We start from the raw sequence: 27,899 nt of genomic DNA on the forward strand, positions 1-27,899 counted from the left end.
TTGGTCTTCCCTCCAGAGTGGCCAGCTAGTGCAGAGGGACTGAGGAAGAGGAGGAGAGGTGACAGAAGCCAGGCCCTGGCCTGAAGGAGCATTTGTTCTGGGGCTGCAGGGCTACTATGGATCTATAGGTGGTGGCTATAAGGGACAACCCTGTGCAGAGACTATGCTTAAGATGGCCTTCTCTCTGCTGACCACCCTTGCCTTGCAATGTCCAGGTAGCTGTCCCACCAACCTCCTGGGTGGATCAGCAGTTCTGGTCTGGTGGGTAGACCTGCATGTGGCTAGTAGAGCGGCTGTGAGGGGAGGCTGGAAAGAGGCTGGCCGCCTTTTCTTGGAGCCCGGCACAGTGTTCTGCTTTGTCTTGACTGATGCTGGCTGAAAATGCAATTGTCAGCCTATGGCTGGCTCTTCTCTAGGAAAGGCTAATGACATGTCTGCTTCATCCCAATGGCCTGTCCACAGAAACCCCAAGGTGCTCTCCACACACTGATCTCTGCATGTACGATGGGAACGTTCGGCTGAATCAGCATACAAAATGAAGCCCACCACGGCCTCATCCATGTGTGGAGTGGCCACTGGGCAGGGCAGTGTTAGCAAAAGGAGGCCTTTTCTGGACTCCCAGGAGCAGCAGCTGAGAAGCAGCACAGGAATTCAAAGGCCTTGGCAACAGTGGGGACAGATGGCCCAGGCTTACAAGACCCCTGACTGCTGGCTGTGACAGATCAGAGCAGCCGCACTAGGAGACATGCCACTGGGACTACCACAGACCTGGGGACACTGGAAACTAGAAAGCCCTCCTGTTCCCAGGTGAAGGTCTCTTCTTGGGGACCTATGGCCTTGTTTGCCATCGCTGCTTAGTTGCACCCTGCCTGCTGGCTTAGAAAACAAATCTGGGGCACTCATAGGGGGCGGGGTGGGAGACCAGGGCTGAGCAACTTCCCCAGGCAGAACAGCCCGAGCTCCTCTATGGATGCCTGGCGAGGATGGTGTCTGACCCACTTTGAGGGGAGCGTGGGGCTGGAGAGCAGGAGGTGTTGGTTCTGAATACACAAACAGAGGGGAGGAAGCCCTATGGGTTCGCGACAGCCCAGAGGAGGGCGGTGGTGCTCCACAGCAGCCTTTATTAGAAAGAACTGCGTTTTTCATAACACCAACAGGGCGCACTGAGCTGAGCCAGCTGTTGGTGCAGGAGTGGGCTGGCGGGCTGGCGGGCGGGTAATGGGATTGGAGCACTAAGTTGTAACCTGGACTAGCCTGAGAGCTCCCATGGGGCAGCCAGCTGGGTAGGGAAGGAGCCGCCAACAGGTCTGAGTCTTGTTGCTTAGGGCTCAGGACGGAAGGCTGGTTGCTAGACCTGTGGGAATGAAGGATGGTGCTTTGGCTGACTCATGTGTCCCTGGGCCACCTGATGCTGAAGGCTGAGATTGAAGATAAATCCACAGGCTGGGGTGCAGGGACCACAGCTGGGTGTTCGGTGAGGGGGTGCAAGAGATCCAGTTTGTTTTTGAACACGGCTGAGGTAATGTCCCTGACCTCACAACCAGTCCCAAAGGACCTTCATTCTGGGACAGAATGACTGTGCTGGCAATAAGGGTGATGCCCCTGTCTCAGTGCTGAGCAGGAGCTAAGCATGGTTCTAGCGAGCACCTTCTACTCAGGCTCACTGTATCTTCACAGGCCTCAGCGAGGCAAGTCTTCCTTGCCACGGCACAGAATCGGGTTGCAGAGGACTGAAGCTTGGTCTGTGCACAGTGGGAGAGGGTGCTATTGGGCCATTTTGGGGAGCAAGGCCTGTCTGTGATGGCTGCCTGGGAGAGAGCCAACTGAAAGACCAGAGGCTGGCAGGAAGGTGTACACTGGCCTGGAGGATAACCTCCCTTACTGGAGACATCAGAGAGTCTCCCTGTCCTGGTAAACTCAGAGGCATTTATCACCCAAGTTCCCTCAGGGCTGACGTGATGGCTCAGTGGTTAAGGGTTCTTATTGTTCTTTGCACGCACACACACAGATACACAGACACATAGACACACAGACACACAGACACACAGAGGCAAGACATCCATACACATTAAAAAGAGAGATCAAAGCTCCCCAAACCGGTCAGTGTGGCATGAGAAATGAATCTACACTGGAATTTGTCACCTATATTCTGACATTTCCCTGGACAACTGGCTATTGTAAAGGCCACCTAAGCCTGCAAATCCCACTGTGGAAGCACAAGGAGTCCTAGGCAACTATGGAAGTGAGGGCAGGCAGAGGAAAAGCCCCCAGGGAAATCCACCCCAGGCCCCTGGGCACGACTCTGGGGGCCTGAGGTCGACCCGGCTTCATTGCATCACATGGCAGAACAAACTCCTAATTAAGCACGGGAAACCTTCCGGCTCAGCACATTCATTTATTCACGATTTTCCGGTCCCTTTGGTGCCCATTCTTCCTCCTGTCTTCTGGAACCCAGGCCAGCTTACTGCCTCCCTGAGCTCCCTGCTCAGCTCTTGAAAAGGAACAGCGCTCATTTGGGGAGAGGGGAGAGAGAGGGTGGGTGTTGGCATAGTGTAGGAAGGAGGGAGGGGAGGATGGTCTTGTGGGGCCGCACCACACAGCTGCTTCTCACAGGCAGAATGACAACTTGGCAGAGGCTCCTGAGGACTTCTGAGATCACTGCCTGAAGGGAGCTCTAGAAAAACTCCCAGGGGATGAGCTTGGTTCAGGGGAGAGACTCCGTACTGAGGCCCGGGGCTAGGCTTGGTAGGCTGAGGTCCCTTCCATGAACCAGACTGCCTGTTTGGTGTGGCTTTGGGGGATTCTGTTGCCTGGTTCTCCTCCACAGAGCAAGACCTGGGGTTAGGTGGAGGAAAACGCCTGCTTCTGGCTGAGAAGAGCCGCTCTGGCACTTCCGGTGCCCCAGCTGGGAGCTTAACCACACTCACTACTGCTTAACTCCCATAACAGCAATTTTCCTTTTCCTGGGCGGCTCTGTCACCGGGAGGCCCAGCCTTTTAAGTTCAGAGGTCTGACTGAGTTTCTCATGGAGAAAAATGACTGCCTTGTGCTCTGTCACCCACAGCAGTGTGCCCGGGAGATTCCTGACATTTGATTATCTCTCAGCTCCAAGGGAGAAGAGAGGCAAAGGCAGTGAACACAGTAGCATCTCTAGCAAGAGACAGATCCTCCCTAGCTGCTCTCTGCAGACCGCAGGACCACTGCCTCCTGCCCTGCAGCACACGGGAGCTGCTAGGAGGCCCCAGGAGTCCCAGGGTAGACCTGGAGCTTTTCTGTCCTGTAGGTGGCAGGATGGCAGCTCCCATGGAGGAACAGAGGCTTTGAGCTAAGAACTTACTTATCTACTTGGTGCCGGCCTGAACCTTCTTTCACTTTCTTCTTTTCTTTTCCTTTCTTTCCTTTTCTCTTTTTTTCTTGTTGTTGTTATTGTTTTTGGAGATAGGGTTTCTCTGTGTAGCCCTGTTGTTCTAGAACTTACTCTGTAGACTAGGCTAGCCTTAAACTAAGAGAGAGATCTAGCCTCTGGCCTCTGCCTCCCAAGTGCTGGGATTACAAGGCATTGTGTTACCACTGCTTACCCTTACGCTGTTTCTTTAAGATTTATTTTTGAAGTTTTGGAGGTAGACCTTAGCCTTTACTTAGCTTTAACGGCCAAGCAACTTTCTCCAGCCTTGCTTTTTTATTTCAATTTTGTGTGTGTATGTGTGTGTATGTGTATGTGTGTGTGTGTATGTGTGTGTATGTGTGTCTGCATGTGGGTTTATGCACATACATGCAGTTGCCAGTGGGGCAGAGGCATCATAACCACCCCCCCCCCCAAGCTGGAGTTACAGGCGGTTATAAACCATCCACGGGTGCTGGGAATGTGTAACATGTGCTCACGCCTGTTCCTGTTTGTGGCAAGTGTGATACTAAAGGTCACCTTCATCTGCTGCCCGGTTTTAGGGCAGTCTCTCTTGTTTACTGTCACACAGACCCAGAGTTCCTGGAGATCCTGTCTCTAGCCCCTAGCTTCCCATAAGAACCGGGATTCTAGACTCTGTGCTACTGTGTCCAGCTTTTATGTGGGGTCAGAGGGAGCCAAAGTGAGGCTATCAGGAGCCTACGGAGATGCTCTTTACGTCCTGAGCCACCTCCTTAACGCAGCCAGTGTCTGTCCTGATTCAGGGAGGGTTGGTGTAGGCTGTGGGGCTTGGCGGCATCAGGAGCTGGGCTGTGATCCTTCCCCAGGCTCTAGTACTCACAAGAATACTGACTCACTCTTAGCTCTTCCCTCCTCACAAGCTCCCCTTCCTCTACCTCCTGTCTCTCTCTTTGAGACATGGTCTCCTGAGCTAAAGCTCCTTTTTCTATATAGTTGAGACTGGCCTTGAACTCCTAACCCTTCAGCCACCTCCTCCTAAGTGTGAGGCTTAAAAACCTGTGCCACTACACTGGGCCCAAGCTTCCCTCTTGAGATGGAGACTGTTAAAAAATATAGAAGTTCAACTGCCATTATCAGGGCTGTTATCTCCTGATGGACTCCATCAATCTGACCAAAGCATGTGCTACCGGTCCCCACTCCCTCTGGCCCCCACTCCCTCCTGCTTGTCTCTCAGTGTCATCCCAACATGGTAAGAGAGGAGAAAGGGCTCAGATTCAGGTCAGAGCTTAGAGAACCCTTCCCAGGCCAAAGACAGGTAAGTACCAGCAGGATGGGGCTAGACTTGCAGACCCAGCCTTAGGGAGCGAAAGGAACTGGGCAAGAGAGATAGGTAGATGGGGACAGAGAACATGCCTCTCCAAACCCTGCCCACAAAACCATCGATACCCTGGCTGCAGCTCTCACACGGCACATGAGACAAGATACAAGAGACCAGGAACAGACTGTGTTCTGACCCCTGTCAACCCTGATACCAAGCCCTCTAGGGCTCCTGGATTAGAGAGGTATTGGGGACTGGCACATGCCCATGTTGCTGTAGCTGGGGCAGGACAGGCTGTTTGAGAGGATGACCCACCTTCTCACTGGAAGCCAGAGCTCCTGTGGTGGAGGCAGGGAGGGGAACCAGAAGCTAGAAGAAGCCTGACACTGTTAGTGTGAATGCCCTTAGCAGAATCATCATCCCACTGGGGCACGACATGGAATCAGCAGCAGTTTGCAGCCCTGGTCCTGATGGCGTTAAGGACAGCTAGGAAGAAGGAGCCCAACTCAAACTTCTCTGTGCCAGGGGTGGAGGCTTCCAGACTCATCCCATGTAGCCAAGGCTGTCCTTGAATTGACTCAGTTTGTAGCTAAGTGAGACCTTGAACTTGGATTTCTCCTCCTGCTAGAGTACAGGAATGTTTTATTTGGTGCTGGGGACCAAACCCAGGCTTCTTACACACTAGAGAGGCACTGTGCTGACTTCTGTCCAGGCCCCGCCCCCTTTTAGTTTTTATACTGAGAAAGTTAGACGCACAACAGATAGAGGAGAGGCAACAGCAGCCCCACAGTTGATCATCCTCAATCCTGCTGTAGCAGCAGCTGGCTGCTTCCTGGATGAAGGTGGCTGACTGGCTGGCATGACAGAAGTGAATGGGTTCCTGCGTTAGCCCAGTTTAAGGGGAAAGATCCCCAAAATCTACCCGAGGACAAGGAGTGCTGTCACTCGGGGTATCAGTTAGCTAGAAGCTAACAGACAGCAGGAACACGTTTTCTCACTCTGGTGGCCTAAGAGTCAAAGGCTCAGAGTAGCTGCGACCATGACCCACTGGCTTTTATGGCTGTGCCAGACATCACATCCTTGAGAAGGCAGAAATGGTGTTCCTGTCCCCCTTCAGGGGGCATAGCCCGACCTAGCATGGTCACGTGAAGGAGGCTGGACCAGAATTAGCAGTTCAGGTCCTAGCCCAGTTCCGTCCACTCAATGTGACCTGGAAAAAGTCACTCATTTTTTTTTTTTTTTCTGCTAAATTTCCCCAGTAGTAACAGGCGATGGAGCGTCTGCTCCTCCTTGCCCTCTGGAAAGGTCAGAGAACCAGGCAGGCCGACTGAACCGAGCCACTGCCGTGTCCCAGCTGGGAGTTTGCCTGGCTTTTCTGCAGAGGTAGGGAGGGGTCGGGGAGAAGGGTAGACACTTGGGAGATTTCTCAGACTCACCGATCCATCTCATCAGAGAGGTCAAGATCTGCAGGTACTTAGTCTTCTGGACATCAAAGAAGGTGAACGGACCAAGGAGGACAGTGAAGATAGCCTGGGGACGAAAGGCGCAATGAGAAGATGTGCAGAGGCGGACACACAGGGCAGGCTGTGAGGGGACCGCAGCCTGTGCACAGAGCTGAGGCCCCGCAGTAACACAGGTGAACGCTCAGACTTACTGACAGAGCCTCCCTGGGGCCCATCAGCATCACTGAAGATGGATACCAAAGGCTAGGCAGGATGAGCGAGCCAGAGCCTCCTGCTCGGATGTCACTGCCACGTCTAGGCAAGGCCCAGGCTTCATCCTGAGACCTCTGCTCAACCCATTCTGCTGACTTCAGTAGGCAGTGATAGGGGAGCCTTAGGCCCAGCAGTGAGCTGTGCAGAGTGTCCATCAGGAATAGAACAGTAGTAAGGAGAACCATTAGGACCCTCACCATCATGGGCAAGAAAGGACGGAGGGAACAGGGGGCATGAGGGCTCTCATAGGCAGAGGCGGATGAAAGGATAAGGATGCCATCTTTCAACAAGGACTGGAAGGCAGGGGACAAGAGCTAGAGCTGCTGGGGCCACACAGTGGGGCTGGGAAGCGGCTTAGGTGGTTGATGCTGACCCTGGGTTCAGTCCCCAGCATTGCACAAACCACATGTGGGGGCACACACCCGCTGCTGCCCCAGCGCTCTGAGGGTCATCCTCATCCATGGAGGTCAGGGGTGGGAAGTGAACTGCCCAGAGACCCGGGTGCCTGTGGTACTGGCCACTTAGTTTCCTTTGCTTTGGAGAACAAGGGAAAATGCTTAACTTAAAAAAAAAAAAAAATCGAACCCTGCTTTAGACTTCTGGCCTGTGGGGTATGTAACCCCTTTACAAAAAGCACAGGGTTGGGGGAGATATGGTGGTGTCTCAGAGGGGGAGGGGGCTGTGCTTTCCATGCCAAATTGAAGCAGAGGGATTAAAAGCTGCTCGCTGGAGTTAAGATGGTACCATTTCCAATCTGCCACTCGGAAGCAGGCGGAACATCAGCCCTTATTAACATTTACACTGTGCCATTTCATCACGAGGATGCTAATGACACTCACCAGAGATGTAGCATAAGGTGGGGTGGCAAAAAGCTTCAGGAGAGCAGGAGAGCGGCCGGCTGCCATAGGGAGCTGGGCTCTGGCCCTATGAGCTACGTGACTCTATCACCAGCTGCCAAGTAGGCGGGAGGCGGACCAGACAGTTCCTGTGACAGGCAGGGGGGAGTTTCTGGGTGGAAGGGGAGCACACTCCACCCTCTCCACAAGGAGGGCAGGAAGTAGGGGAAGCTGTGACCTCTTATCCAGGTCCATTATCTCTGTGAAAATGAATGACAAGATTCCAGAGCCGCCTAAGAAAGGCTCTAATTAGCTGGGCTGGGTGAAGGCACCCTGGCAGTCAGTAGGGCTGGGAGATTTCTGAAGAGGAGGTCTTTCTGCTAGGGGACTCTTCTCATCAGGAAAAACGTGCTAGAGAAGCATTTGTTTAGGCCAGGGTGACAGCAGAAGTCAGGGGAAGAGACTCTGTGAAAGCAAAGGCAGGTGTCTGTGTAGCCCAGGCAGGAAAGCTGGACCACAGCAAGAAATGGGCACACCAGCCTCCACCTCTGGTTGAGCCTGTCCGTATGCGGCACCATTAGTAAGTCATTTAGGAAAATTACCACTTTCAGGGAAACTTTCCATTGATGAATTTCTCTTTTGAAGCAGAGAAGGGGTTGACAGGAAGACACATAAACACAAAATGTGTCCAAATGACTTTGGTCTGTTGGGACCTGGGCTCTTGGTATGACTGGGGGGAGGGAGGGAGCCTGGGCAACTCAGCTCTGACCTGTGCTGTCTCCAGCTGTGTAAGCCAGAAATCTTGGATCTTGGGGAGGCTCATGCAGAAGGTCAGATGTCATACAGAGCATGGAGCCTGATTTCTGGAATGTTCTATCACATAAAAACAGTATGAAGGAGTGGGATTGTTCTGGAAGACAGGGTCATTTTCCAGGGGTCCTTGCAAAGAGTCCTCATCTATCTTCTTTGTTCTCAGTGCACTTGTAAAGACTCAAGGACATGATATACCCCATCTTGTGAAACACTATGGGAGGACTCTTAGGTGCAGAGGGTCCCTGGGGCCAACTGAGTGACAGAGAGTCAGAATGAGGGCCCACCTGCTCAAGGTTCCATGTTTAGTCCAGACACCAGGTCTGTCCTGGGAACAGGACCTGATGGTGATGCACTCCTTTAGGACTGAGCCCCAGCCGGGACACTAATAGCTGTGTAGTAGCTGTTTTCTTTCCATAATCAGGGACACAGAGCAGCCTCGCTGCTGAGGAAGTTCAGGGCCCACTGAGTCGCAGGCAGCACACACAGACTGCCCAACAGCAGCCCCTGTGTGGGGTGCAAGCTCGCTCCGCAGAAGGAGCTCAAATGAAATAGGAGACTTGGAGCTGGGCTAAGGATCTAACAGGTGTCCTTTGCAAATCAGCTCCAGCCAGAAGCAAGCAGCTGCGGCAGTGGGCCATCCCAGTGACAGGATGGAGGACAGAAGCAGAAGTGGGAAGATGGAGGTTTGCTGGGGTCTAGCAGGGCAGAGTCTACTACTGAGTGATCACCAGCCAGATGACGTGCGTTCTCTTTTCCTTTTACAGAAAGACGAGAGAGAAAGCCAAGAGACAACCTATCCTCTTGGGTCTTCCAGTCTAGCCCATATGACATTATAAATTAGCTGGCTCCTGAGCAAATCTTCCAACCCCCAAATGCCATTGATCAGTTCCAACTCAGTCTCTGTTCAAGGACTCTTGTCACCCCCTCATTACAGAAAGCCAGGGCACTGATCACAGCAGCCAAGTGTGTTTCTTTAAAAAAAAAAAAAAAAAAAAAAGAAAAGAAAAAGAAGAAAAAGGACCAGCAATCCTTTGATTTCTAATGAAATCTTCAAGCTGGTTTCTGGGAATAAAGTCCAAGACAGACCGGGAAGGGGCAAACGGGGCCACTCGAATCTCTCTTTCTGGGTCAGTGAGTTTTGCTGTGTACCAAAGGCCGCACAGCAGCCTTGCTGGAGCCTTGATGGACACGAGGCAGCTCCTGTTCCCAAGGCACTGCAGGCAGCACTCAGCCGCTGCTTTTTCAGAACGTTCTGGAGTCTACTGTTTATAAGGGCTGTCTGTCTCCCCATGTCCCCAAGCAGGTGACACTCACCTGAGCTGCTCAGGTGATAAGCGCCCAGCCACCTCTAACCTCTTGCCTTGAGCAAGGCTGACATAACAAGTTCCCCAGATAAGCAGCTCTAAGCCAAAGAGACTTCCCAAAGCCAGGGGGTCCTAGGTAGAGTTCAGCCAGGCTACCAATGGTGCCGCAGAGCACCCCCTGCAGGACAAGGCCAAACACAGCGCCCAGGCCAAACATAAGGCTGCCAGAAGCTTGAGTTTTTCCAACCTGTGTTAGAAACAAGCCTTAGTGACAGAGAGCTCCTGGCCTGCTCTGTCCCCTGGACACAGGCCAGGGACTGGAGTACCTGGGGCAGGTGCTGACAGCCTTACAGGGGCCGGGCCGGCTGGGCTGTGTGGGCCCCACCCCCCACATAACATGGAGTTTTGTGGAATCCAGGAGTGCCAAGGCTTCAGCTTCTAACTCTGGTTCTCAAGCTTCCTAACACCATGACCCTTTAATACAGTTCTTCATATCGTGGTGACCCCCAACAACAAAATTATTTTTATTGTTACTTCATAGCTCTAATTTTGCTGTTACGAGTTGTAATGCAAATATCTGTGTTTTCCCATGTTCTCCTGTGAAAGCGTCATTTGAGCCTAGAAGGGGACCGAGACCCATGGGTTGAGAACCATGGTTCTCCCTGGAGCCTCCTGTGGTGGTCTGAGTATGCATACCACCTTCACTCCCTCTTGCAGTGGTCCTGTCTCAGGTGGCAGCTCTGGAGCAGGGGGTTAAACGCTGTGCTGTGGACAAGTGGATCTTATATCAAGAGTACTGCCGTGGCTGAGCCACGGTCACCTCTGGCTGGATCTCACCACACTTGGCATGCGCTGAAGAAAGCTCCAGCTCCACGCAATCTTGCCTTCAACAAAATGGTGTGCACGGTCTGTTTAAAAGGGAATACATGGGGTGGCAGTCTACACTGTAGCCACCAACTACACAGTGTGACACCTACTTTCCCTGTCCCCAAATCTCCCTGGCCAGAGAAACCAAACAAACCACACATTTGGTGTCAATCACAAACTGCCTCTTCCATAAAGGCTGCAGAATCTCTCGGGTCCCACAGCCAGACAGGAATCTGTCACAGCCTCAGCCTTCTGGTCCCTGTTCTCATCACTCCACCTCTATCAAAGTCACCCTGTGATGACATCACTGCTCAAGGCCACAGGCGCCTTCACATCTGCTGAGTGCCCACATGTGTGGCTTTCCTCACTCGTCTGCAAGGTTGTCAGAGCAGGCGGTGACCCCGAATCTGACCAAGGAGACAGAGGGACTGGAGAGGTTCAGGAGCAGTGGGAGAGAGTTGCAGGCATCTCCTGACACAGCCCAGCTTTCTCTGCAAACCCAGCTAGCTTGCTGTGTCCATCTCATAGGACATTGTCTCCTCTGCCCTCTCCTGTGCCCCACCAAGCTAACCTCTACCTTCATGCCTTTGCCCTCTGGACCCTCCTGATGACAGAGAACCTCCTTTCTCTGGCCCCACCTTCAAGGCTCATTCAAATGCCAGCCTCCTCTGCAGTTCCTCCAGGCTTCTCCAGGGCTCGTGACTACATCAGCAGTGTTCGGGTGGCACCACATGACTTCTGTCCTGCAGGGAACAGGGCTCCTGCATCCCCATGCTGAGGGCAAGGGCCAGATCCTTGCTGGTCTAACGTCTAGAGACGACTACACACTTGACACGATTAGGCATGTAGCAGTATTTGTGTGGGCTGTGGCGTGCTCCGTGAAGCACCTGGAAGGAAGGTGGCACCACTGTGCTGGAAGAGACGCAGTCCCGGTTTTGCAGATTTGCTTTGTGAGCCCATCCCCTGCCCACCTAGCCTTCCAGCCAGGCAGCTATGCAGAAGTGCTTCTGCTCTGTTGAAAAGACAATCACCATGTTGGGGGAGGGGAATCTCTTTCCAAACACAGTTTGGAGCGCTGGGAGGTGTGGCTCAATGGGAGAGTGTGTGCAAGGGCCCTTGGTTCCATCTTAGAACTGAGGGAAGGGTCAGGGCATGAAGGAGAGGAGGAGCCTGGTTCTCAGTTCAGTAGAGCTCCCCCACCGCCCCTCAGCCACAGGATCCCTAAATAGTAGAGTCACCAAATGGTACTCTGCAGTGGTCCCGAAAAGAGGTGACATCTCTGAAACCCTAAAGAACTAAAGTCTTCAAAGGGGTTGTGGTCTCTCTGAAGCACCTACCTCTTGGTAGGATTCCCAGTCGTTAGCCCAGCCATCAGCTCTCCCTGAACAAAATGCAAACCCTAAAGCCTGCTTGCCATCTGTGCCATGCTGAGAGGAGGAGGGGCAGCCTGCAGTTTCTGATTGGAACTCACGGAGGCAGGAGTCAGCCACTGCCCAGCCAGCCAGGGAGGGTCCTTCCCATCCCTGCCTTCTCTGTGGGTGCATATGACAGATGGTGCAGGAAATTCCAGGATAGCATGCTCACATGGTATCCTGCATTCCCACAGAAGGCTCAGGACTGGACGAGGGTGTGCTGGACCCTGCTGGCCATTATGTGCCCTTATTATAGGGCACTGAGCAACCTCCTCACCAAGTGGGCAGCTCTTCAAATGCCTGTTTATTTATGGTAGCGGCAGAAGAGGGGGATGAGGCTTTCAAGGTTCCAGCACTTTCCACTCTACTGTCTCAACACAAAAGCCCAACAGGCTTTATTCCCACCTGGCCTTCTTGTGCCAGGGTTGGTTGGTATCTTCACTTTCCCTGTTAATTCGGTGTGGGTGACAAAGGAACTTCTTAGAGACCGTGTGGTGTAACACTGAATGTCACTCCTAAACACACAGGATCTGCAAGGGCCAGGACAGAATTCACAGGCATAAGAGCATCTGAGGCGGGGAGGAGTGGGTTCAAGTGGCGATGGCCACATGCCAAACACACAGCTGAGCTGTCTGGATTGATCCTGGAGGGTATTTCAGATGAGAAAGGGAGGGATGCCAAGCTTGCAGGGCTGCTCCTGTTGAGTGCGAGGGGTTAAAAGCTAATTGGGGTTAATAGCATCTTGGCATGAGCCCATCCCTAACTGAACCTGCAGCACGTCCTTGACACGCAGTGAAGAAATGCTCCAGGATTCTATTTTTATTTCTCAAGTGGCTGTGAACGTTTATTTGCCTAACGGAATCGCAACTTCTGGGGCTTCGTCTACAAAAGACAGGTGGGCTCTGAGGCAGGGCACAAAGGGGCACTGCGTTCAGAGTGCTGAGATGGGACAGAGATCTGGTATGCATGGATGTCCTTGTTGAGCCAGCTTTGTGGGGTCACTCAGCTTCTCAAAGTACATCATACACAGGACATGCTCTTAACTACTGATGGGGAGGGCCAAGACCACTGTGGGAGGGGCCATCCTGGACTGGTGGTCCCATAGGAAAGCAGCCTGAGCAAGCCACAGGGAGCAATCCAGTAAGCAGCACCCCTCTATGGCCTCGGTATCAGCTCCTACCTCCAGGATCCTGCCCTGCCTCCCCTAAGTGATGGACCTTTACCTGGATGTATAAACTGAAATAAACCCTTCCCTTCCCAAATTGCCCTCGTCATGGTGTTTCATCATAGGAGTAGTAACCCTAACTACAACAGAAGTTGGTACCAGGGTAGTGTGGCATTGCTCTGACAGACCTGACTAGGTTGTTTTGGGAGGACTGTGGAAAGACTTTGAAACTTTAGGGGAAAAAAAAAAAAAGCCATTGAGTGTTCAAAGCTTGGTACGCTGTTCTGTAGGAACATTGGAGACAATAATGTTGAGAAAGATGCAGATGAAGGAGGCATGGCTTGTGACGCTTCAGAGAGAAGCAAATACTCTACCAAGCCGTTTGTGTATGGGTGTCTGGTCAGCTGGGGCTGAAGACTCAGCTGTGATTAAGATAAGACCAGCATCACTGAGGTGAAGCCTTCTGGGAAGTGCTTCCTCAGGGTTGGCCCACAGAAGCTGAGGTCTAGAGGCAGCCAGGACGTCTGTACTTTGTGCTGGCAACTTAACTTGGTAGTGTAAGAGTCACCCAGGTGGTGCTGGTTTTGAAGGCTTAAAGGGGTCGTGAAAAGCAGCTGAGGTTTGGCATTGTGTGACAGGGTTGGAGTCCCCGAAAAGAGCCTGGGAAAGGCTAACAGTTAAGGTGCAGCCCAGTTGCAGCAAGTGACCCCAACAGTTTGGAGATGCCAGTGCCATGGGATGGCCACCAAGAACAGCAGCAGAGTGGAATCAGCTGGAGCCTAGAAGGGTGGCTGTGTGTGCTGCACGGGGAAGAGCTGAAGTGACCCAAGCCACTGAGGAGCCCAGAAGATGCTGAGGGAACCCCAGACATTGGACACTGCATTATTTATACTGCTGGAGTTTGGGTTTGCTGTGATCAGACTGTGGCTGTGCCCTGGTTCTTCCCTCTTCAGTAGGAAGGGATTTATTTTTGATTTCACAGGAGCCCACAGTTGAAAGACTTTTTAAAGAAGCTGAATTTTTAGGTATTTCAAAATTTAAAGATTGTGGGACTTTTAGAATTTGGAATGTTTATAACATTAATGTTAATCTTGGGGAAGAATAAGAAAGGAAAGGTTAGTCAGGCATGGTGACACACGTCTTTAATCCCAGCACTTGGGAGGCAGAAGCAGGTGGATCTCAGCAAAACAGAAAGGAAAGGTTACAGCTTATCAGTGATGTGTTTGTGTGGGACTGACAAAGGTCAGTTGTGCTGGATCGTTTTATGTCAACTTGACACAAACTGGAGTCATCTGAAAGGAGGGAATCTCCATTGAGAAAATGCCTCCATAAGATCCAACTGTGGGGCATTTTCTTAGTGACTAATGTGGGAGGGCACAGTCCATTATGTGTGGTGCCACCTCTGGACCGGTGGTCCTGAGTTCTATAAAGAAGCAGGCTACCTTGGCCATGGTGTTATATCGAAGCAAGAATAACCCCAACTAAGACACACCCATTCTCCAAACACCCCAGGTACGGGACCATGGTGCTGCCAAAGAAGGTTCTGTTCTTTTTTTTTTTTTTTTTTTTGAGATGGAGCCTTGCTATGTCCTTCCTTCGTGCAGACGATCTTCCTGCTGTGGCCTCTTGAGTATCTGGGACTATAGCTACACACACTACTCCTTGCCATATACTATCTTATTTTTATTGCCCATGTGGGTTTAATAGTGGCCCAAATACTTATGAGAGTTCAAGTACTTCCGATCATACAGGAGAGGACCAACCACCATGCAGAAGATGACCATCAGTGAAGGGACAGATGCTGTACTGGAAACTGTGTCAACAATGCATGTGTGCCAAGCCCAGTGAATTGCTGTCATGATGCATTTGCCAAAATTCTAGGACGAGAGCTATTGTGTCATGGGGAGGAGGGTTTTCTCATACCAAACCAGAAGTGACCTGCCCTGGGACAGTGGATGAACTGTGACCCTGATATGGATCAGCCTAGGTGGGCAGGGTGGAGCTAGACCGGAAGAAGAAACCACCCATGCCAGGACAAGGCTCAGCACCAACCGGACCACAGTGGCGACGCTGTAAGCTCTTCTCATTGACCCTTTAGTCTCCGTGGTGCAGGGAAATGAGGCAGGTGGAGGAGGATGGAGCAGCTCTTCCAGTGTACTGACCCTTCCCTAACAGTGACTGCATTTAACTAACACTTGGCAGAACATACTATTTGACAGAAGTTATGTCTGCTTCTACCCTGTCCTAGCCTAGCCAATGCCAAGAAGGATGCATGCAGAATGGATTGATAATAACAAGAAGGAGCTGATGCCCAGGCCATTCCAAATGAGCATGGGCATCTGGTAGCACCTGAGCACCAGGAGTCAAAGCTTGCTTTTGTGTTGCCACACCCTTTGGCAGAAAACCACCCCTGCTGTTGCAATATTCAGCCCACTCTGGCCTGGAGAGAGGAGAGGCAAAATGTCTGCAGCTTGCTGGAAGACACTGAAGCCTAAGAGGTGGCAATAACAGGCCGAAAGGTTAAAAGTCCACTGGGCTGCAGAACAGGGTCAGGGATGGACAATGGGGCCTCACGTAACTGCCCAGTGTAGTCTAACAATCAGGAGCTGGTCAGGTGGGTCACGCAGCCTCAGCTGGGTAACTGAGGTAAAGGAGGACACTGGTAACCTGCTCGAAGTGGCTGGTACAGATTCAGAATGGCCACGTGCAGATGCCAGGACAATCTCTAAGATGGTGGAAATATCATTCCATCTTGAACCTGGGGAGCCTGCTTTGTCTCAGGAGCTATGGACCATGGGGATGACATGAGCAGCTCCTTCATGACCACTGCCTCCTTGAAGACTTGGACCTGTCCACAGGGAAACTTCCAGAAGCAACTGGAAAGCAGTTGGAACGTTTATCTCACCCCAGATCCTGTATCAATTTTTTCTGCCCTCTTTCCTTGCAATTTGTTTTTATTATTTTTAATTGTGTGTGTCTGCGTATGTGCACACATGTGCAATGGAGGCCGGAGGTACCAGACACCCCGGAGCTGGAGTTACACCTGATCTGAGTGCCAGGAGTCAAACTTGGAGCCTCTACAAGAACCGTGCAGGCTCTCAGTTGCTGACTTGCTTCTCCGCCTGCTGCTCACCATCGAAATGTATGGACTTAATTATTTGTCTATTTGCTTCTGTGCCATGTCACAGGTGTGGCGGTCAGAGGGTAAAACTGTGGAATTAGTTCTTTCCTTCTTCCTCTGCCTGGGTTCTGGGGACCAAGCTTAGGTTGCAGTCTTGACTAGCAAGTGCCTGGGCCTGCTGAGCCACCCCACCCTGGCTCTGTTTCCCTTCTGATAGACGACAGTAAATAAATGGGAGGAGGAACCCCGGCAGTTCACTTTCTGAGTCATCTTTCCTGACCACCTCCCCATCCCTACTTAGGTCAGGTACCCTGGCTTTCGATGTGTGGTGTGTGCGCCTTTGCAGATGCCCTCGGATGCAAATCAACCAACCAACCACCTGTAACTCCAGCTCTAGGGTATCTGGTACCTCTGGCCTCTATGGGCACTTGCACATGTGTGCACATGCTTATACACACACACACACACACACACACACACACACACACACACACAATTAAAAATAATAAAAACAAACTGCAAGGACAGGGGGGAAAGTTTGATAAGGGACCTGGGGTGAGACAAACATTCAAACTGTTTTTCAGTTGCTTCTGGAAGCTTCTCTGTGGGCAGGTTCAAGTCTCCCTGACCTCTATAGGAGGGAAAAAAGTGGGAAAGAGGAAGAAAGTCAGCCCAAATAGTCTAGGAGGGCACTGAGAGGGGCGCTTGCAACACCAAGCTGATGGTCTGGAAATTCCACGTGCCATCATCTCCCCCCATGTCTGCCCAGAATACAGTCCACAACCCCTGGCAGCTAACTCAATGCCACACCACCAGCCCACCTGGCATGGCCATTAAAACCAGGACAAGGCACAACACTTGGTACAGGCAATGTCCCCAGTGGCTAGGAAGCCTGCAAGAGGGAGGTGGTTCAGGGGCTGAATTCTGAGGGGTGCTGTTGGCAGCCAAAGAAGAGTGCTGCTCACTCTCTCTGCCCAGAGCCTCCTGATAAGCGATCAGGGTTGAGACTCCTGTGTGGCTGCCACCTATTACTCTAGAGAAGCTTGGGCTTGGGGGCAGGGAGGAAGGCTTTGAGAGCTGGCAGGTGACCCAGAGCTTTGGAGGCCTCCCAGGTGGGACCTCTTTCTAATCCTGGCTACTGTTTCCACTTCAGAAAACAGGTGTTGAGGATTAAAAGCTTTGTCCAAAATCTCAATTACTTAGCTGTCGCTGGGATTAGAGCCCAGGTCACCTGTATCCAAAGCCTATTTCCTGCTTAGAGCACTCAAGTGCCTCTCAGGAGAGCCACTTCTGCCATGGCCCTTTTCTCCTCGCCTCAGACCTGGCTCCCTTTGGGGAGAAGGGCTGGGCAGGTAGGATGCCCTTAGCCTGGCACAGCCATTGTTTCTCTGGCCCTGGCATTTGGGGACATGCCTGCATGCCTGTGTGGTCTTTCTCAGCTGACAGGCCAGATGGCGCCTAGTGGTGGGCAGAGTTCCAAGAATCTGATGCCAGAGCTACAACCTTTGTGGTTTGGGGGAAAAGATAAATATTGTGGAAAACCCACACAGTCATTCACTTAATGACTATAAGTCATCAGGGCTTTTAATGGATGGCTGTCTCCTCACAAGCGAGACAGAGTGAGGAGGGATCCAGCAACACCAGGCCCAGGTGAACAGATGGAACCAGGAAGGCTCTGCGAGGTTACGCGGGGAGATGTGGCAGGATAGCATGCATGCGTGCATGTCTGTGTGTACATGGGCATGCACATACACGCACAATCGGCTGTGGCAGCGGAGGCACAGAGCTGGCTCTGGAGGCAGCTGTGCTCTTAGCTCCCTGTTGGCAGGTCAAGGGGCAAAGGGGGGCTGGCAGGGGAGCAGGAGTGGGACCTGCAATTTCCCAACATGTGGACAGCTTTTAATTGCTCCCCCAAAGATGCTCTGGCCCCTGCTGAGGAAGTCTCTTGTCCTGGTGGTGAGGACCAGAGGATGCTGGGGAAAAGAGAAGCCGGCAGTACATATGAAGCTGGGTTCACTGGCTGTTCAAAGGTAGCTGGCCCTGAGGATCCCTGAGCCCATGCAGGATAAGGGGCTCAGGAGCCTGGGGAGTGAAGCCAAGGCATGGCAAGGGCTCAGAGCACTAGGGTTCCCAGAATCCTTGGAAGATGTTGATCAGGAGGGTGGGACAGTGATGGAAGGGACTCTAAGGGGCTAGAAAGACTATATCCCAAGTGGATTTCAAGGGGTTTCAAGCAAGGAAACAGCAATCAAATGCACCCTCCTAGTTTGTACTCAGGACCCTGGGTGAGGCTCCTCTCATTTTAATGAAGTCCTCCCCTCCCCCATTTTAATTCATTCATTCTCATTCTCTCTCTCTCTCTCTCTCTCTCTCCCTCCCGCCCTCCCTCCCTCCCTCCCTCCCTCTCGTTTTTTTTTTTTTAGACCAGGTCCCTCCATGTGGGCTAACTTGGAATTTGCTATGCAGACCAGGCTGGCTTGGAACTCAGAGATTCCCCTGCCTCTGCCTCTCTGAGTGCTAGAATGAAAGGCATGCGCCACCATTCCCAGCTCTGAGTGTAAAGTTCATGTGTGCTATCAAGGATGCAGGAAGAACAAGGCTATTCACTTGTTCCACAGGGACAGAAGAATGAATATTGTCCCAGGTCTTCCTAGGAGCCTACTAGAAGGCAGGGCAGAAACATGTAACATACACTTGCCTAGTACAGGCTCTGTAGAGACCCCCACAGTGAGAGGACAGGATTGGGGAATGCAATGGTTAGTTTAACCTCATACACTCTAGAATTATCTGAGAAGAAAGTCTCAGTGAGGGATTGCCTACATCAGTCTGGCCTATGGGCATGTCTGTGGGCCACACCATTCCCTAGGCAGGGGTCCTGGACTGGGAAAATGACCGCTCTCTGCTCTTGACTGTGGATGTGAGCAGCTACTTCAGGTTCCTGCTTTGACTTCCCTGCAGCAATGGGCTGTGACCTGGAATTTTAAGTTAAATAAACCCTTCTCCCCCAAGCTGCTTTTTAAAAGTTATTTTTGTTTGTTTGTTTTCTGAGACAGGGTCTCTCTACATAGCCCTAGCTGTCCCCGAACTCACTTTGTAGACTAGGCTGGCTTTACAGAGATCCTGCCTCTGCCTCCTGGATGCTGGGATTAAAGGTGTGTACCACTATGGCCAGCTCTCTAAATTGCTTTTTCACTAGGTGTTTTATCACAGGGACAGAACTAAAACTAAGGAGGTGAAGGGTGGTAGGGATTTGGAAGCAATAGTGGAGAACAGTGTACCTATGTTTTCTGGCTCCTTGGGGCCAAGTTGACAGGTACAAACCCCAAAACTTACTGAGCACTGTATGGACCTGGGTTATTGTCCCTCATTGTAACTACTAAAACTCCAGCTCAGACATGTTAATTTTGGATGTCAGGGAAAGGCAAATAGGACTGGCACATTACAACCGCAGGAGAAAGCTGGCCCCAAGCACTGTGGGCTGAGGAACCAGCAGAAGCTGGGCGGAAGGTCACTTCGGTTCTGACACTTCAAAGAACCAGACTTCTAAGGTAAGGCAGGCTATGTCATGAGTGATGAGGACATGGGGGCCCCCCTGGGGCATTGATCCAGCCCCCAGCTCCTATGGCAAAAAGCCCACATAGTCCAGCTACCTGACTCTGTCAGAATGAACCTGCTCATGTACAACTGGTGGTAGGCAATACAGCTATGTGGCTGTTCGCATCTCCCTGGTCAGCTGGAATCCCAGAGCTCTTGGGCCCAGGGTCTGGCCCTGGATCTCCTGCTGCTGCCTCACTGAAGGTGCTAAGCTCCTTCAGTGGTGTCAGGTGACCACTTGAGAGGCTCTCAGTACCTCCCTAGTTACATCCTCTCCTGGAAAGAGAGCCGGAGGAGGGACTGCTGGAGCCGGAGGGAGGGAGGGAGGGAGGGAAGTCAGGTGCTCAGGGTATGGGAGCCCTGCAGAGAGAAACAACACACAAACCATGCTGGTTTCACCTCCTTTTCCCTGCTGATGTCTGACCTTGAAATAGACCAGGAACTGAGTAACCTGGGAGGCAGGCAGGGAGGGAGGCAGCACTGCAAGATGTTTGCTGACCAAGCTCTGCTGAGCAGGGGATGAAGTATCACACCAGCAACCCCACTTCCTCCCCAGCGGCCTGTTAGCAGGAGGCGTCCTCCTTGGGGAGCTGGCACACTGGGAGCTGCAGCCTCTAAGCAGCAGGCAAGTCTGGAGGAAGCTGAGAGCACCTGTCTGGCAGGAGCATGGAAGGTACCTGTTGCTTTCAGGTAACACAGCAGCCTGCTGCAGACACAACCTGTGCAGTCAGATACTGTCCCTTGTGGGCATGACCCCAGGCTGGGGATCTGTGGATAGTCTGACCATCCTCCTTTCGCTGGAGGCCCCTGACCACCCCTTCCATGACAGTACTTGGCAAGCAAGTCCATGAAGAAGCCCAGAGTGGCCAGTGTGCCGACAAGGTTATCAATATGAAATGCAGATTCCTGGGCTTTCTTCAGGAGACCTAGGCATCTGCTAGGTTAGTGTGATGAGGCTTAGGGCTAGGCAAGTGTTCTGTTTCTAGTCTGGAGGGCCAAGCCCATACTAATTACAAAAAATGATTAGTGTATAAGTGTGCACACCACAGCGTGTGTGTGTGTGTGTGTGTGTGTGGAGGTCAGAGGAGCACTCTGTGCAATCATTTCTCTCCTTTCACCTTTATGTGAAGTCTTCGTTAAGAATTAAACTCAGGTCACAGACTTTGATGGCAAACATCTTTATCTATCAAGCCATCTTGCCTTCCACCCGTCTCCCCCACCAGCCCATATTTCTGATAAAGGGCATATTGGTCATCCCAGGAACCAGGCATTGAGAAGCACCGTTAAGGTCCTCATCCCTAATCTGGGGAAGGAAGTCTTAGGAACCCCTGCTGCTGGGGTTGGGGAAACAGCCTCTGCATCAGTGGTGTGGGGCTACATGGCTATCATAAGGTGCCAGGACCTCAGAGCCCTGGGCCCTGGGCCCATCAAGACTTCTTAGAACCATTTTTTGATCCATGCCCAAGCTATTGCCACAGGCTGAACGGAACACCCTGGGTGGCTTGTCACCCTGCCTTGTAGATTCACACTCCCACAGCACCTGCTTAGCGACACCCTAAGCGGCACTTCCCTCTGTGCTTGGAGGCTTATTAAGATGTCCCTCCATCTCCTCAGCTCCTGCTCAGCAGTCACATGGCATCATTAATATGCACCTAATTGTTCAGCTCTGCAGCCTGTCCTTCACACTTGTGTACCACACAGCTTTCTGCCCCTGGGGTTCTATGGCTCCTTCTGCCTCTGCAGGGCCAGCTCTTGTGTGCATACCTGAATGGCTTTGGGGACAGCGTGCAGGCCAGTGCTGGGACACGGCTACATGGAAGAACATGCTTACTGCTTTAGAGTAAGAGCTCCCAGGGCCGCTGTGCCGGACAGTTTTATGTCAACTGAACACAAGCTGGAGTCATCTGGGAGGAAAGAGCTTCCGTAAGACCTGGCTGTAGGCAAGCCTGTAAGGCGTTTTCTTAATTAGTGGTTCATTGGGGAGGGGCCAGCCCATTATGAATGGTGCCATCCCTGGACTGCCAGTCCTGGGGTCTATAAAAACACAGGCTGAGCAAGCCATGGGAACAAGTCAGTAAGCAACATTCCTCCATGGCCTCTGCATCAGCTGCTGGTTCCAGGTTTCTGCCCTGCTTCAGATCCCGCCTTGGCTTCCCTGGATGAACTGTGATTCAGGATAAACCCTTTTCTCTCCAAGCTGCTCTTGGTGACAGCATTGTACTGCAGTGACAGTAACCCTGACTAGGACAGCCACAATTTTGAAGGGTTCTGCTTACTACATGCATCCTGTAGTGGAGAGTAAGCACTGCTTAGAGGGACAGTCCAAAGCCAGCAAGTCAGCAGGTGTCACGGCCTGATCTCTAGGGCAGAAGGAGCATACATGGAGAAGAGTCATTTGGTATAGGTTATAATCCTAGTTAGTAGGGTGTGGTAAGCTGGTCTGAAAGACTGCAGTCTTTTTCTCCCTACCAAATAAAGATGGTGTGTATGTTTGTGTGTAAGGGTTAGGGACCCACCAGAAGTCACCAATTAGGGCATTTCCTTAAAAATTATAAGGTGGGTGTCAAGGCACATGCTTTTAATACCTGCATTTGGGAAGTGGAGGCAAGAAGATCATGGGTTCAAAGCTAACCTGGGCTACGTAGTAAATTGAAAGCCAGTCTGGACTACATAGGAATATACTGTCAAACAGTTAAAGCAGGCGGAGAGCTGGTTCAGTGGGTAAGAATGTGTTTGCTTTTGCAGAGGATCTGAGTTAGGTTCCCAACACCCACACTGCTGGCTTACAGCCCTCTGTGACTTCAGCTCCAGGGTGTCCAGTGTCCTCTTCTGGAATCCACAACCACCTGCACTCACATGTACATATACTCTTTACCCCCAACATATACACACAGTTAAAACTAAAATAAACAAACAAGAAAACCTCATTAAAAACCTACACCAACCAAACAACCAGCCAACCAAGCAGAATAGGAAGTCATTTTTAGCCCTGCGCCCAGCCATGGGAGTTCTGGAAGCAGAGGATACATGGAGCAGGGAGTGGCCTGGGCTGGCTGGGAGGCTTCCCAGGGCTCTCCTCTGCTACAGGAAAGGCTGGAAACATCACACACTCATGTGCACTCGTACACAGAGGCAAGGTCAAAGGTCAGCCTGGTGGCTGGGGGAATACCAAGTCTTTACTCTCTGACTTTGCTGCCTTCACAAACGAAGAGGGCTTAAGTGTCATCGTGGGGTCTGTGACCAGTGTGCACAGAAACAGTCCTGAATAAGCAAGGTGCAGAAGGCCCTCTGCAGGGAAACATGCCCCAAGGAGACCTACTTGCAAGCTCCCCAACCAAACTGGCCAGTGTGTGGGCGTGGGGATATGCCATGGCTCCGGATGCTTTCCCAGTTCAGAGATCCATGTGTAGGACTGTGGGGATGTCCCTGAGACTGCCCTTTGGTGGGCTCCTAATGGTGACCACCCAGACCTGGCATCTGCCTGCTTCTCCAGACACCTGAGCTGGGCTTTGAATTCCTGTACCCTTGTACCAGAATGCCCAGTGTTTCTTTTTACACAATAGATGGGTCCTAAAAGTTCCCTTTCTTAAAGCTCAGTCTTCTTAGGACATTTTAAGTCCATCGGGGACTGCAGCACATCCTCTTGTGAGGTAAGGAACAATGAACATTTACTTTAGTCTGTTTACAGGTTACATTTTCATGTAACAGGAGTAGGGTGCAGGACATCAGAACGCCTGCCTCCACACTCCTATGTGTCCCTGAACTGGGGAACAGGGAGAAGAAAGGCCAACAGCTAGGTAAGGCCAGCCACTACCTCTCCAGGCGCCCCAGAATGAACTGGCTCACTTTGGGGACATGCTGTCTGCAAAGCTGTACTAGTTTCTAGACAAAGGAGCCAGATTTGGGACATATGAGACATCCTAACAGGGCCAGGATAAGTGGAGGGTGGGGGTGGGGGCTGAGTGTCCCCTTTTACCCTGAGGGACCCTGACTCAGAACTCATGAGTGGCTGGGTGAGGAAGCACCCACAGCTGGGGGCGGGGGTTGGGCCAGGATCCTGTGCTGTCCTTCAAGCTGGTGCATTAGGTACTGGCCGTGGCAGCAGCAAGACACAGGGCATGATGGATGGTGGGCTTAATGCCACCTGACAGAACCTGTGTCCCCAAGAGTGCCATTAAAAAAATAAAAACAACAGCCTTCCCACTGAACAGAAGGAGGGCACTCAGGCCCAGCACCCAAAGGGTTCAGTGGCGAAGGGGGGTGACACCAGGGTGTCCTCAAGGAAGGAGAGGGTGGGTCTGGGGCGACACTGGACAATGGACAAGCAGGAACAGAGAGGTCTGGAGGTCTGAGAGACCACAATAGGAGTGAAGGTGGCCTGGAAGGGCCCATGATGTCCCTTGAGAGGGGATGACAAAACAAGCCAGTAGTAGGACAAGCTGGAGCAAGTGGTAGGTAGTCTGATGCCATTTAGAGAAAGGGAGAGGAAAGTATACACACACACACACACACACACACACACACACAACCCACAAGAGGTGGCTCCTGTATGGGATGCAAAGCTAGCTCTCTGGGAAGAAAACCACAGGCCTGTTTCTGTGTTATTGATTTCCTTGTGAAGGAAAGAGACAAGTTAATCCTCCCACATCCATCATTCCAACATGAGCTTGGCCACTGCCAGACGACAGGCTTCGCTACACATTGGGCCCAAGAGCGGGCATCTGAACCTCCAGTATAAGGGGATGTTCACCCTTTCGTCCCTGAGCCTCTGACTCCTGGGATAAAAGCAGAGGGGTTCCGCACTGGTGGGGTACACTGGGTCTGGGAGTTAGAGCTGCACCCTCTGAGTTACAGAACTGGGTCCTGGTCATTGCTGCTTTACTCTCCATACTTGTGGGGCCATCTAGGGTGGGAGCAGCATCCTTTCAGGAGGGAAAGTGGGGTGGGTGATCAACAAAACAAATCCAGGTTTGCACGACTGAATGAGGCATGCTGGGAGGGAGGAAGCAAAGAGGGGGATGGGCATCCCTCACTATGCCCATAAGGTCTGTCTTTTAAAGAAGTCACTGGGATACCCTAAATCTATAAGCAACTGCCCTTCCACCTCAGGCATTGGGAATCACCAGGTCCCCTTTACAAGCAGGGTCCGCACTGCACACAATCAGGGGCAACATCCACCCATTTTCTCCTGGAGTTTTGCTCTGGAGCCACCACCACAGCCACCACAGAGAATGGCCCGAGTTGAGTGACAGCCTGGAGGTGCAGCACTGTGATGGGGGGTGGGGGGGGCGGAAGGGGCAGCGGCTGGGTACAGTGACATCCCTGTTGTTCCCAAGCCTTACTTGTTCCTGGTTAGTGTCCCTTTCTCACTGGTCCTGAAGGCCTCTAGGCCACCTCCTGCCCCAGAATGGGTGAGGATGAATATTCAAGTGATCCTGGCGGTGACCCACTTATTAGCAGATGCTAGACAGCCCCAGGGCACCATGGCTGCTGTTGAAGGTACAGAGCAATTCTGGCAGGGGAAGGGACTGTCCTTGGGAAGAGGATCTTACTTCCAGCCCTACTTGAGGTATGAGGAAAGTCCACTTTGCTCCTTGGGAATGAGCGGCAACTTGAGAGAAAGAACAACGCCTCACATCCGCAGGAGGGTCAGGCCACTGCAGCCCAGGCCTGGTCAGGTTCTGCTCTGGGGATGGCAAGCTGGTATTTCCCATGCTGTGCAGCACAGCCAGGGCCGCCCTGCAAACAGAGCACTTGTCCTGAGCCTGTAAGAGTACCTGAGGACAGCCTACAGAGCCGGACTGTCTGCCTCAGTCTGGGGACCCTGTGGAAGCCATGCTCTGGGAGACAGCGTATCCTTGACGGGTGACTGAGAGGCTGGAACCAGACACACAGAAGCCACTACCAGTGCTTGGAAGGATACTGTCAGAGGTGTGGTGGAGCTTTCCTGGAATCCCAGCACTCGGGAGGTGGAGGCAGGAGGATGAGGAATTTAAGATCAGATTCAGTGAGTTCAACGACAGCTTTACACTACGAGAGCCCCTAGCTACAAAACAAAACAATCTCTGAGAATCAACACTGAACAAGCCTCAGCCAGCCGAGCCGAGCTGAGCTAGGGTACAGAAGCTTTCAGAGCTTGGGCTGTGGGGTTGCCACACTCTCATTCAGAGGACACGCTGTCCTTGTCTGTGCCTTCAACATTCTAGGAAGAGACATTTGGGCTGAAAAGAGGAACTGCTGTTTTCAATGTCGCAAATGGACGGTGTCACAGCACAGGGCCATCAGACGACAGTAGGCGGGACAGAAGGACTGGGCAGGGCTACTGAGAAGGCTCAGGACGAACCCCCTAATGTAACCTAGCAGGGTGACTGGCAGGCAGTGCTGCTCTGAGCTCCAACCTCTTCTTCGAGGAGGTATCTGGAGGAGGTATCCACAGAGGGAGATGGGTATCTGCTGGCTGGGAATAGGCTGCATCTCCTCCCAGTCACCTGTCCTGTGGAGAACAAACTGGGGTCACCTTGTTCTGTCCCAAGGCAACCAATAAAGGCCCCCTGTTCAACATGGCCAGTTTGTGGCTGGGTCTCCAGCAGGCTAAGCCCCACTCTGCCATCTGCGCTCTGGCTCTATTGGGCTGGTGCCTGTTGGTCTGCGCGTGACCCGGCAGCATCTGCCCACCTGTAAGCGGTGGATGCTGCCAGATTTCAGCTCTCAGAGTCTCCACTGACCCATGATGATCTCTGGAAGGGTGGAGGACAAGGGGTAGAATGGCTAAAAGTGCTGCCGGAACAAGGAGCCGTGACAAGTGCCACCACAGGCACAAGGCAGAGAGCCCAGGGACAGAACGTCAATGCGATTGATCCCACAGGGTAGAGCAGCCAGGGACAGAACAGTCACATACAACCCCACAGGGCAGAGCGGTCCTGGGACAGAACAGTCACATACAACCCACTGCTTCACTGGGACCCTGACTCCTTGGCAATGCGGCACAGAACTAAAATACTGTGTTTTTCCTAGGTGTGTATGGTACACGCATGTGAAGGTGCACCCACCTGTACATGAGCATGTGAAAGCCAGTGACAGGTTCCTGTATCAGTCCCCTGGCTCCTGTATCACCCTCCACCTTACTTTTTGAGGCAGGGTCTCTTGATGAATTTGGAGTTAACCTCTCTGGCTGGACCACTGGCCATGTGGCCCTCGGATCCTTCAGCTTTCCCCTTCTATCCAGTCCTGGCCCTGCACTGGGGTTGGATACGGATGCTTCCGCCAGTGCAGCTGCCGGCCACCTGACACTTTCCCTTTTCATCTTTCAGAGGAGCAGGGAAGGGGCCGAGGACACACAGACAGCCAAAGCAGACCTATAAACACTCATGGGCACTAACAAGAACTCACAAGCCACACCTGTGGCAGCATGTCAGGCCACCTGAGAGTGTGCTGGAAGCAGCGGGTGACAACACAGGGGACTCTCAGCATTGCCAGCACCCCGTTCTAAGGCTAACACAGGGATGAAGAAGGAGAAACTGACTTATCAGCTGCACTGGGAATCATGGGAGGAACCATGGACACGGGGAAGGGAGGAGTTGTTTTCCGCAGCTGCTGGTGGAAAAGCCTCCTTCATGATGCACCCATGATGTTGCTCGCAGGCCAGCCTCAGAGGTAGATCCTAGCCCGCCTATTCTCATTCTCTGTGTGCTTCTCAGGAGCTTCCCTGAGCTGGTTTCCAGAGGACTCTCTGAAAATTAAGCCACAATATAAAAGCCTGTCTCTTTATCCCACAGAAGAGTGTCCCAGAGTAGCAATGAAGAGAGTTATCCCTAAGTCCCTTTAAAGATGCAGGCCTGGGATGGCATCGCCTACCTGAGGTGACTTATGTGTGGGGCAGGAGGCTGCTTTCAGCCTACTCCTGCCGGCTTGCTGCCCTGCTAACATTTTGGGTAGACGTCAAAGAGCAGCCAACTGAGAGGCAGGCTAGAGCCTTGGGAAGGGACAGGCCACTTGAACCTGAATGACTAAAAGGCCAGGTTACAGGATATTGGACCTACTTCTGAGATCCAAAGAGACTACTTGCTAGGGTCTAGTTCCCCTTAGTTGGGAGGGAAAGATGCCTGGATCATCTGCCAGGCGACTCGAGCCTGGGGAAAGATGCCAGCATCTTTGCTATCTTTCCTCTTGCTCCTCGGTACAGCTGTGGGTGGCACAGTGGGATGGGACAGACAGATGCAATCCCTGGCACCTGGTGTCAGGAGGCTGCACAGCTTTACTGGACCACAGTCCCTGGGAGCCACATGCAAAGCTGCAAATCAACTTCCAAGACGACACCTGAGCTGGCCCTCTGCGCTGGGAAGAAGCGTGCAGGTGAAGTGAAGGTTCTGGGCAGGCTGGGGCTCCGGCTC

General features: G+C 52.3%; 1 protein-coding gene across 1 annotated transcript in view; it reads right to left on the minus strand.

Annotated features, from left to right (window-relative positions):
* The window catches only part of Slc38a12 (solute carrier family 38 member 12), a 58,117-nt gene that overhangs the window by 12,336 nt on the left and 17,882 nt on the right, over positions 1-27,899 (minus strand). The window contains exon 9 of the mRNA XM_034505725.2: positions 6,119-6,212. Within this exon, the coding sequence (XP_034361616.1) occupies positions 6,119-6,212 (94 nt within the window). The remainder of the gene's footprint in view (positions 1-6,118; positions 6,213-27,899) is intronic.

This window comes from Arvicanthis niloticus, chromosome 6, assembly GCF_011762505.2.
Source record: "Arvicanthis niloticus isolate mArvNil1 chromosome 6, mArvNil1.pat.X, whole genome shotgun sequence".
NCBI lineage: Eukaryota > Metazoa > Chordata > Mammalia > Rodentia > Muridae > Arvicanthis > Arvicanthis niloticus.